General features: G+C 37.6%; 1 protein-coding gene across 14 annotated transcripts in view; it reads right to left on the bottom strand.

Moving 5' to 3' along the window:
* The window catches only part of TANC2 (tetratricopeptide repeat, ankyrin repeat and coiled-coil containing 2), a 250,259-nt gene that overhangs the window by 205,634 nt on the left and 32,172 nt on the right, over positions 1-12,453 (bottom strand). For all 14 annotated transcript variants that reach the window (XM_054801162.1, XM_054801168.1, XM_054801160.1 and 11 more), the window contains one exon: positions 2,815-2,914. In XM_054801162.1, the coding sequence (XP_054657137.1) occupies positions 2,815-2,881 (67 nt within the window). In that variant the 5' untranslated portion in view covers positions 2,882-2,914. The remainder of the gene's footprint in view (positions 1-2,814; positions 2,915-12,453) is intronic.

Below are 12,453 nucleotides of genomic sequence, written 5' to 3'. Positions count from 1 at the left end.
GCTTCTGATGCCATGAGGCAAATCAGAGCACCAAAACCATCAGGGAAGCTTCACTTCCAACTTGTCTTTAGCAATCTAAATATTGTTAATGATGAATACAATTTTTAAAACTTCAATAAATCAATAAATACCTAATCTTTTTAAAGCACTTGGCTAAAAAAGAATCCAGAATTCCCAGTGTCCCACCTATACATCCACAAAAACAGCCCCCCCCAAATCTAACAGTGAAGGCAATTGTCAGGTAGGTGACCTGAAGGTACGCACTCACCATGCGAAGTGGTCTAGAGAATGAAAGACTTGGACCTAGCTGTTAAACACGGACGCTTAGTCGAGGGCGTGTGAGGATTCCTCAAGAGTTTTTCCTTCGCATATCAAGAGACTGGGAAGGAAGGGAGGATGGGGAAAGGGAGTACGGAGGTTTAGGGTAAGCAAAGCAAACAGTAAGATGATGACTATCAAGTCGCATTGTTCAGACCAGCACAGGAGTGCTCTGTCACTGGCACTGCGACAAATTCCTTTTGTATACTATTAGATATGTACTCTCCTTTTTTATCAACTTTTAAAGCATCAAATTTGTAGTTCGCCAGAAGTGCAAAACAAGTAATAAAGGAAATTTCAGACTTGTAATACCGTATGCTACACAGAAATGTACATGGAAGATTTATTGATTTTTCCTTACTGTATTGCAAAGAAATACAGAATTCAATATATTTATTAAAAAAATCTAGGCAGCAATGAATTCATCTAGTGTCATGTTATAGTTTGATAGACTAACACTTATCTGAAAACTTATTTTCCAGTGGAAGGATGTTTTCCATTTAGACACTGTTAATACAACAAATCTTATCGTCTCCTTTTTTTTATTCCCTTTCCTCCCCTGAAGAATGCCAAACAGAACTTTGCAATAAAGCAACATATTTAAAAGGCAGAATTGCAATAAATTGTGTTTATAATTTAAATATAATTTAAATATCTATAATAAAAACATACAGTATAGTCATTCGGCATTAGAGAAAACCTCATCTGTTAAATACCATCATCACTTTTCAAGAAGACCTCTTTTTTCTGTTCTGCTCAAAGACCGAAGTACAGCCCTATCAAATCTTGTTATTTCAGAACTGACATTTTTCATTCACAAAATAAGATACACATATTTGCAAAGCTCTGCATATACAAGATCCTCAATATTGCTTTGGGAGATAAGCCAAAAGGAATACTAGGGACCGAAAACAGAACATCTGACAAAGATATGGCTTTGTACAGAAACCACAATTTCAGATTATTTGTCTACGTACAGTTTTCCAAAGGTTGTGAGTATCATCAGAGGACTTGCACTTTCCTACTTTAAATTGTAAATGCGATACTTCACAGAGATACAAAATCACAAGAGGACAGAGCCATCTGCTCATGTGCCTTCCCAAAACCTACATGTCTTTTTGTGCAGGTACCTTCCTCAGATTAACCGCTCCTGCAACAAAAGACTAGGGAGTCATAAGGAAAGAAAATCTCCTTCATAAAAGCAGTGAACAACCACCACAACCTTGGGCTCCGATCACTACGAGCATCTTTGCAAAACGGACATTTTTCCCACTCTATGGATACACACTAATTATAGTAACTAACGCAAGGAAGTCAACACCATGATGCACTGCTTAAACTTTTCATGACCAGTATCTTCAGGATCAACCAACAAAACTGAGACTCTCACCAGAAACCAGACTCTAACAGATTACTGATGTCCAAGGACCAAAACGAAGTCAGCACTGCTACGAGGCAACTTCAGGACACGGAGAAGCCATACTACTGAGAAACACAGTTCCCCTTCCCCAAATAAAACTTGGGGTAGTAAGATATTAAAAGGGCGGGGGGGGGGGGGGCAATTCTGGCACTGTGAGAAATACACATTAACTTTTTTCAACCAGGAGAAAACAGTTCATTTTTTCCATTGCACTTGTCACCATTGTATCTCTGCATCTTCACTTGTGGTTTCCCATGGAATATACATATGCACTACTCAGACACACAAGCACAAATAAACACTGTATCCCAAAATATTCAAAATGTGCTGCCAGATGGCTTTAAAAAGAAAAATGAAAAATCTAATTAAAAGCTCTTACACTGCCAGCACTCCGTTTTTGGAAATAAATACAAAAGTTAAATAAAAATATTTTTAAAGCATATCAATATTTTTGTAATGTTTTGCTTCACTATTCCTGTCTCTCCTAACCCCCTTCCTGGATCAAACAGGCCAAGCCATATGAACCAGCACTAACTGTAAACTTCTTTCCTGGCATGGCAGAAAAAGGAGACTAACAGAAATGGTGATGAAATTTAGGCAATTTCTTCCCATTCCTCTCTCTCCCTCCTGTTGAATAAAAAAAAAAAAAAAAGCAACTGCTGTCGCAAGTATTGTCTGTAGTGAAGAAGATTTCATGGCCACAAGTTATCACAGTCATTTTCGAGGGAAAAAAAATAATTTTCTTAATTTCCATAATTGAAACATGAACCTTGATGTTAGTTTACTACAGGATTATGTATAACTACTATTTGTTTTTCCCTACATCTTATCTCCCCAATAAAAACAGATTGTGGTTTACATACATTTTTAAATAAATATACATATATTTTAAAATATTAAATTACAGCACAGTATTAAAATGACCTATGATGATGTTTTGAGTCTACAAGATCATCAACTGAGTACATCTATTTATTAACAAGAAGAAAGATCAAGTAAAACCAAAACACACATAAAAGGAATACTTCCAAAAACTGTAAATAAAACACATGCATGAGGAGTTGACATTTACTTACCACTGGACCTGTTTTTGCGGTTTGACTTCCCTCCTGTGAGAAGCATCTTGAGACTGTTTCGAAACATGGCGATCCTGTTCCACTTTCTGTATCCCACAAACTGTGTAAAGTAAAAGAACAATAGATTTTAAAAAAGCAACGCTCTGATTTGGTCAACAGGAAAACTTTACAGAGAAACAGTAAGAAAAGAAAATTAAAAAAAAAAAAAACACAAAACAACCAAGATAAAAACTTAGAATGATGAAAAACTATTTTGCCAATACATTTCCCAACAACAGGTATTAACATCCACATAAAGCCTACCATTCTGTTTGCTTTCATTCATCCAGGCTATTTCCAGGACAAGACAATTCCAGCACCACTACCTATTTTGTCAAATGATTTGGCCAAATTATCACACTGAACTGGGAAAGACAGCATTTAGCAACTGCCTCCCTTTCCCATTACTATTAAAGCCAAAACTATCAGAAAGAGTTGCTACCCGTTCATGTTGCTCAAAGTCAATCTCGCTGACAACCCACAGACTACAAAAGCTGTTGTCTTTAGCTCCTGGCCTAGTTGACTGTCAAATTCTTCTGTGAGTTGAATAAATTGTCATGGGGAGGAAAGCCACTCAAACCCAAAGTTAACTGGTGCAAAAAATGAAACAGAAACATTATCCATATATTTTCCTCACTCTATACATCTCGGGGGGAAAAAAACCCCAAAACAGTTGTGTCTGTGCCGTTGAAGATAAAAGAATGAGCTTCTGGGTTCACCAGACACACTGACAGCTTGTTCTGGTGGAACATCCTCTTACTGAAGTAGGTAAGCCATCAAAACAGCAACAACAAAAGCAGCTCCTAACTAGACCAAAATAATCACAAGTAGTCTTTGATCAGGACATATAATAAACCACAACTTTCCTTCTATTGTACACAGTATTCCATACTTACAAGGTAACACATTCATAGCAATATAGCATGAAATTTTTTCCTGCAAAAATATTAGGTTCTTCTTGAAGGATACTCAATAAATGCAATCTTGAGTTTCTTCACATTTATCTAATATTTTCAAGTGTACTAATGCAATAATACCCAGTTCAAAGAGCTTTATATGTACCTTTAAAGCCACTGAAAGTTCTTTTAATATGACTTACTCACTCACTGAGAGATACTAAGATTCCAAGGCAGCAACTCGGAGCACACACATTACAAACACGGGTACGTGTGCACAGATCACCTCAACTTTGGCCCTTCCTGACTTTCAGGAGATTCCATTCACTTATTAGATTCCACAAAGACATTTTGGGGTATGTTTGTCTGAATGCATATATGTATGCATGCATGAATATTAAACAGAAAATACAGTACCCGTATTTCCTATGAAATAGCATCTATGAATCACTTGAGTATCATCTGGCATCTTTCTGAGGCCTTGCACAACAACATCAAAGCCCAAGCAGCCAGTGTTCAGGCTTATTCCCAGGGCTCCTAAACAAAGCTTAGGCCCCTCTTCGAAGCATCCTACTGTTACATGACTACAAAAGAAATTTCCATCTGGGCACAAACACAATTGTCTTAGATTTGAATTCTGTTTATTTATTTTCTTTAGACGGCTGTTACGTTCCAGCTTGCAGCATAGGAAGAAAACTTCTGGGTTCACATATCCTTCCTCTCTTACAATCTCATGCTAATAAACTCCTTCATATACAACATCCTTTGCAACATCAGAAGGAGAAAATATGAAGTAGACATTAAATTTAAAGGGGAGGCAACAGAACTCAAAGTGTTATTTAATTTGGAACATGATAATATTATAATCCCTCCAACATCCCACTAATCCAAATGTATTTATCTAGGCCTTGAGCAAGACAAGAAAGCAGTAAATACCTCCTGCTACTATTTGGGGAACTGCTTAAGTCTGAATGTGACTTGTGATTTCCTGCTCTACAATACTGAGCACTATGCTGACAGCATAATGTGTACATTTGATTGATCCGTTTATTTGTATTTATTTTAGAAAAAGTGGACTGAAGTGGTTCTTATATTAAGCCAAGTGTCACAGCCACAATGAAGTTATTTTTTTCCTAAAAGTTTATGAACAGAACAATGTAACTATCACCTAGCATCATCTTTCCAAGACAGGCAAAACAAGAAGAGGTAGTTTATTTGTGCTCTCTGACAGTCATATGTAAAAATAAGGAGCAAAAGTTTCACCAGCTATCAAGGTTAATAAGGATTCACACTAACGTATCGTGCTTGCAAGAATGCACAACTGTGTTTCAACAAGCAATCCAAGGCAATTCTGGAAGCGTAGCTACAACAGTGAAGCACGGAGCAGAGGGGAGGCTTCTGATGAGGAATTTATCCTAATTCTGTAGGCAGGTAACACAGCCTGCACTGAGCTCCTCTACCCAAACCTACCTTACCTGCCCTAACTACCCTTGTGTATTGACTGTAGTGCCACATGTCTGAGTAAGATCCTGGAAGCATTCCCACCAAAGTCATACTCAGAGCGTGCAACTCCAGTGAAGTAAGCAACGATATCATTTGCAACCAGCAGACTTAAGTTTGATTCTCCATTCACACTAAAGTAAATCAGAATCACCTCCACTACTGATGACAGAGTAACGTCAGACTTTGACTATCACCAGCCAAGAATAACGTCCTATTTTTCATCTTTTACTTGTGGCTTTAAGTGTGCTAGTTAGCTAATGCAGGTGGAATGGTAAAAGGAGGTTGTAAAGTGCTCAGATTGCTATTTCATACTAGGTAAAAAGAGGGTAAATAAACAACAATCTTAAAGCATTTGGTGAGACTAGGGTAGAGGAGGAAGATCCTGCTAAAATCCCACTGAAGAAAAGTGTGAGGTGTTTTCTTTTTCTTTTCTTGTTTATTTGTTTGTTGTTTTTAAAAAAAGCAGCTCTCTAGGTACCCATTTTGAGTCCTTTCTAAGTCAGGAAGGACAATCAATCTTTATAATGGCATTTTCCTCAGAATCAAACTCTCATGGTAGCAGTGGACAGTCCAAAACCTCAAGTTCCTACAAACTAAGGAGGAGGTTTAGGGACTATCCCCACACCAGCTTGTGCTGAGAAGTGAGTGGAGCTGTGCCACCAGTGCTGAGGTATAACCTAATTAAACCTAATTATGCTGAAGGAGCCAACTGGGCTAAGCCTGAACAGTGCCAAAGGTGAGGATGACAGTTTACTAATGATGTTTACCTCTAGCCTTCACATGGCAAACCGTGCCAGGAATTGCCGTGCTGCTACTGGGATTGAATTAAGTCTCTGCATAGGGCGTATATGGGGCCTCCATGAATTTGCTTCGAAGAACCATGGAGTACAGAAAGAACTGATGTCTTGCATTAAGAGCCTCAGTTACCGGCCATTGGATGTCTCAAGGACTAATTCCATATCCTCAGAGCTCATCTGGAAGCCTCAGAGGACAGCTAGACCCTTAATGACCTGCAGAGGCGGGAGATGGCAAGAAAGGTCTTTTACTAATAGACCTCGTTTAGCATCAGCTCATGATGTGGTTTCTCACTGGGTCTTACAGACAATGTTGTAGTACTCTTAAGTGTAAGTACTCACTAAATTTATAACCTGATTAGTTACGGTTTTCACAATATAGAATAGCAGAATCAGTGGGTCATCAAAATCAACTGCTGTTTTTCTTTTGCATGCACAACCACATGATTTTGTGGCTTTGAGCAAATGTGGTCACAGCTCTTCCTCTTGTTTAGTTAGTACTAAGCCAGAAATAATATTTAAGAATAAGCACTCTAAATTAAAATTTCTGTTGGTCGTATTAGTTCATGGAATTAAAAGGATTAAACAGCAAATGGTATTACAGTATTAAGAGGAGCTGGATCAGGCATTTTTTCATACCCCAATGAGCTCCTCAATGCATCTTACAGTCCAGGTTAATTCTCTTCTCCGGTCTCGCAAGCAGCTGTGTCAGCAGAAGCTGAAGATGTGGCATGCTGATGGGGATCCTTTACACTCCCATTGCCATGGGATACTTCTATTATCAAATCGGGCAACCAAGAGCTACTACACTTTGTCTTTAGCTTGTCATTTGTAACTTCACCAAATCTAATGGACATGTTATGTGAGCAAAATTCTCCAAACGGTATCAATAGGTACTACCTCAATGAACTCTCTGTTATAGCATCAATGGCGCTTCACGGAAGTAGGGTTTTTTTTAAAAACAGATCAAGAATCTTCTAGTTTATGTATAGACAGACTCTGCCACATGTTGTTTTATCTTCTAACAAAGCCAGATTTCAATGAAATACACAAACAAAAACAGTTTCTGGAGCATGAGAAAGCAGTAGTACAAATACAATGAGGAAAAAAAACCCAAACAACAAAGGCAAGCTAGTAGAAACAGACTGAATGCTGCAACTTTACACCAAATGCTAAGCTTGAACAAGTCTGCAACATCTCATAAATACTCCGGAATGACTAAGGCCTATTTCTTTGTTTTCCTAATTTTAAGACAAGAGTTTGTAGACAGACTGCGAGAACTACCTCACGTTTTGGGTGACTACACATTATGACAGCCCACAGAATTAATTTTTGCTTCTTCTAGAGATGTCCTAGGGAAAGATATCGTCTGTCAGACACAGAATTTCAAAATCAAAACAAATTATTTTTGCCCCATATACCACCACTAAAACAGCTACATCCCAGTATTTTCCTCTTCTATGATCATCTCACTAAAAATAATTTATTTTTTTTTACATAAAGCTGATTAGTAAAGCTAAACTCTTTTTCAAAAAAGTGTTTGATGTCCAATGAGATGTACAAACATTGCTTGGCCACTGCTGTCAAGTTTTGTGCAAGCTAGCATTAGAAGTTATTAAATATTAAATCTATACTTTTCCAATAACGAAAAGTTTCTAACTACAAAAGTATTAAGGGCATGCAATCTAAATCATATTTGCAATGCACGTTTCTTAAGAATTTCCCCCTTCAGTTTTCAGTTCCTTCTTTGCCTCCAAAGTGAAAATACTTACATAAAAGGACAAGCATTTCAAAAGTTGTTTTTGGAAAGTAAAATAACTATAAACATTTTCGTCTTCCAAACATTTTAAAAGAAACAGATTTCTTTATACATGTTCACAATTTTCCTCCTTGAAATCTCAGGAGAAAGCCCGATTAGGCCGCCTGTGCATTATGTCGAAGTTCACAGATATTAGTAGCTCAAAGTGGCAGATTAGTGAGTACAGTCAGCGCAGAGCCACTACAGAGCTTTAACTGGATGTGCCAAAAGGGCAACTTAAAAAGTAAAAAAATAGCCCATGCTTCCAAACTGGAGGTGGTTCAACAGTTCTGTCAGCTGCCTCTTTGTATATTAATTTGCAGTTGAAAAGTGAGTGAAGTAAAACAAGAACACTCCTGTGCCAGACGACATGATCCCATTAGCTCATTGTCCGGTTCAGGCAGCAGCTTATACTGTAGCAAATTAAGACAGAATTTACTCCCAGAACCTTCATAATATTCAGCAGATGTTTATGAACACTATCTAGTCAAAAATTCTCAAAACATTACATCTATGGATACATATAAACAAGAAGTATTTGCAAACTTCTATCAGAACACATTTTTCAATGAGAAATCACTACATCCTTCAGTGACAAACCACTTCCCAAATTCAGAAGAGCGTAAGCAGCGTAAACCTTACGGCATCCTACTCCCTGCGATACTCTGCCAAGCTGTAGATAGGAGCATTACAGTATTGCTTAGCGGTACAGTCCCACCCGAATGTGAACGCTGAAAGCCCTCTGCAACAAACCACTTCTGCACTGAGCGATCAGAAGGCAGGCAGGCATTCCTACTTAATTTCTATTGGAGTCTATCATTAAAGATGAAACAATGAAACAAAACTTTGGAAATTGGAATCAGGACTTGGCAGCACCAAGTCAATGGAATAGACACAGAAGATCATGACAAATAGTTTTAAAAGAAACCTCATTAGATAAACCTTAATTACTACACTTTTACTGCTGACGAACACCATGACAATATTCTGTTGACAAGCAGTAAAATGATTAGTCCAGATCTCGCTACTTATTCCTTTATCCATCTGCTTCAGTCTATCTCAGAATATCCTGAGGCATCACGTTTCTTTGGTACATCTTCACTTAACTCCCAACAGGAATGATGAAAGGAAGATTACTATTTTTTTTTTTTTTTTTTTTGGGGGGGGGGGTAATTTCCTTCGAAAAAGAAGAAAGTCCTCTGACAGAAAATATTCGCTCAGTTATGCAAAATAACAAAGTTTATTACTCATAAAATACTCTATTTTAAAAGTTCCTGGTAGCATCAGATTACCCCTTTTCATGAGGGAAGCTGAACTCACTAGATTAGAAATTAAGAAGTGTGTATAAGATGACGCCAAAAAAAATGTACCTTTCTGAATATTAGTTTTCAGGACTTAACAACATGTAAAGACTAAATTAACATTCTGTGAACAAAAAAAATGTAACCTTTCACAAATTAGTGAACTGTTTTCAAAGAGCATTCAAACTTCAGAAAGGAATAGGTAACAAGGACTTTTTTTCAAAAAAGTGACAGATTTATAAAGCTAATTCTCACAAGATGAAAGAAATTGAAAAATGAAAGGAAGGCACACAACACAAACCCAGTTAGGCTTTCAAGCATTTACTCCATCTATAATGTATATTACACACAGAAATCTGTTCCACATTTGCTCATAACAGCTGCTAGACTGAAACTTCCCATGCTCCTCAAATAAATTATTCAAAGTTTAACCTATACTCTTACTGTAAATTGCCTTAAAATTCAGTAGAATGTTTTGAGATGACCTGATGACAAGGACCAGTAGCCCAGAAGAGCGCATTTAAACAGCGCTCCGACGTTCACCGAAAGACTAGACTGCCAGACGTCGTAACTCATAATTGTCAGTATATGTCAGAATCTCCACAAACTTCACGATGATCAAATGCACTAAACTCCGTCTTGTCTCACATAACAGCTCTGACTCACAAAAGGAGTGTGAATAACTGACTATAACAACTCTGAAGTCAAAGGAAACATGTATTTATAACCTTGGTCCATGCACATTTAAAAACAAAGGAGCAGAACTTAGAGATTAAGTATTTCCAGGAACTTTAGGAATGAAAAAAGCATTGTTGTAAACTAGCAAAAAAGCCAAGAACTTCTAGAATTACTTGGGAAAAGGAAAACAAAAAAGGAATTCAAAGGACTAAACCCTACCAATTACAGGGTTTTAAGCAATTAAGAGTTTATTAGACAAAGTTATTTAAATCAACAGGCTTTGGAACAACTGAATATGAACAAAACCTCATCATTTTATGTTCCCTCACAAAAGCCTGAACACTAATCGTTAAGATCAGGGGGCCTGACGTGAAGGTCTGTCTGTCCATCCCCTCTGGCCCCTCCTCACCAAAATACTCTTGACTACCTTTTCTACAGATCTGCCACTAAGCCCCACAACTCAAGAGCCCCAGCGTTTGTTCTCTCTCCTTCCTCCTGTGAGCAGCTAGATAATGCCCCATGTAGTGCCTTTGCTTCTCCAACTATCCTCGATGGAGATACAAATATACATAAAAAGACATAAAAGTAACTGGATGAGTGTGCAGCAGGTCAACATGACAACGTTTCACAAGGAAGCAGGAAGTCAGCTTCAATCTCTGCTTTTATTTTAGCAAAATAAAGCAACCTTTAATGGTCTAGTTGAAAAGCAATTCTGAGAGCATAACACGGTAATATTCCCATGTCCGTGGACTTGCCAAAAACAGCCCTAAGGTGAATGTGGCCAAACATAGTTCTGGATGAGTCTGTGGTGATTATGTTCACTTAAAGTCTGTGGTGTTTGTTGTTCATAGGTAACTTTTCTGCAGTTAGAGCCTGAGAGGAATGAGACAAGTACTGTGTTATTATGAGAACTCATACAACTTCCTCTGAGGAACAGCTCATTTTGGAAAACAGCACTTCCAGAGGGCTAATTAGCTTGGCAACAGTGCCAGACTGAAGCAGCTATTTCCTTCTGACGCTGTACATCAGCAGGAGGACACCACCAGAGAGGTGCAATTCTCCATTATTCAGCACAGATGTACTCGGTGTAGGCTTGAGTTCCCTGTCCTCCATTAACAGGAGACATTTGCTTTTCATTTTGTCTAGAACATAGTCATACTTCTACTAAGAGGGATGAAGAATAAAACCATGATTGCTAAGAGAGAGCTATGCCACTGATAGCTTATGACTCACTCTGAATCTAGATGACCTTACCATTCTCAACAACAATAATTCTGATAAGACAAGCTTGCTGATCACAGAATACTAACTAATATACTTTGCAACCTTGTCGGTCAAGGTTTGAATTTATTCTTCTGGGGAAAAAAATTCTCAAACAATACTTTTTATTTAAGTGGTGGGATTTAACACCAGAAGAGCTAAATAGCTATTTAAAATGAGATCAGAAACACTACTAAAAGAATGTAATCGCTCACTAGAAGAAAGTCCAAAGTCAGAACCAGTTCTCTCTTGAAGATGAAAACGTGGTGACCTTGAAATTAAGGAGATTTAATTTTGAACAGGGCTTTATCATTTAGCATAACCCGGTTTCTAATTCTAGATTAATGATACAGACTGAATTCATAAGGGACACTTATATTCTCCATATACAATGTCAATTATACTGTCTCTGAGAAAACTGGTAACCTAGGAAAAGTTAGGAATACAATCACCTCGCTTTCATCAACTCATCTTCAGCGGTTCTAGTGTCTTCTGTGTTGCCCAGAACAGTTAAAATTACTGCTTCAGTTGTAATTATTATAAGTAGCTGCCTCCATCAACAACCATGTGAACTAGGTATTAAAGCTTGAAATAAAACATGGCACTGTTCTGCAGAAGTTGAGTCTAGTTAAACTGTCTGCCTTGGAAGAAATTTTAGGGCACTTTCTACAGCTGGAATCAACAAGCCTCGTTCTGCCAGGACCAACAATCCTGATTCTGCCCCAAACCACCAGAAGATTGAAGCGCAGCGAGTTTCTCCACCAGGAGCCGCTTGCATTTCAGTGTTTAGCTGTGATGTGGAGCTGCCAAAAATCCATCACTCAGAAAAACACCATCTACATACTACATGTTCTATTTGAGGCTCTTCTCAATCTTAAGTTAATTTTGAAGATATCATGGTATGACAGAAAATTAGGCAATGTACAAAGTGGCAGGAAGTGTTACAGCACTTGACTACTTCGAGAGATCAAAGGAAACTTGAATTATTTTCTTAATTTTTAAATGATTAAAAATACATATTAAAATACAGACCTAATTAAGGAACTGCTGCAAGCCTGTTCTGCAAACCTGCTCGAGTCTCAAGAAAATTCAATATGGAACTGAAGCTCAATCCATTGGCAAGCACTGGAGATTTTCTCAGAACACAGAAGATTTTGGATTTTACAAAAAACAACTTGAAAAATGAAAACAGAGTGTATTTCTATAGAATGCTGTGACACTATTATACATTTTGTTTACAAAAAAGTATAAATATTTTAATTAGCAGTTAGAATGAGCTCAATAAATAACATAGAACGCTACATAAACAAGTATTTTTATTACATCGGTTTTCCTGTTGATGGCCTCCAATGGAAAAAGATAGAGAACGA

Source organism: Grus americana, chromosome 22 (assembly GCF_028858705.1).
Source record: "Grus americana isolate bGruAme1 chromosome 22, bGruAme1.mat, whole genome shotgun sequence".
Classification (NCBI taxonomy): domain Eukaryota; kingdom Metazoa; phylum Chordata; class Aves; order Gruiformes; family Gruidae; genus Grus; species Grus americana.
Note: the sequence above shows the minus strand (reverse complement) of the source record. Positions and strands in the feature narration are given on the sequence as shown.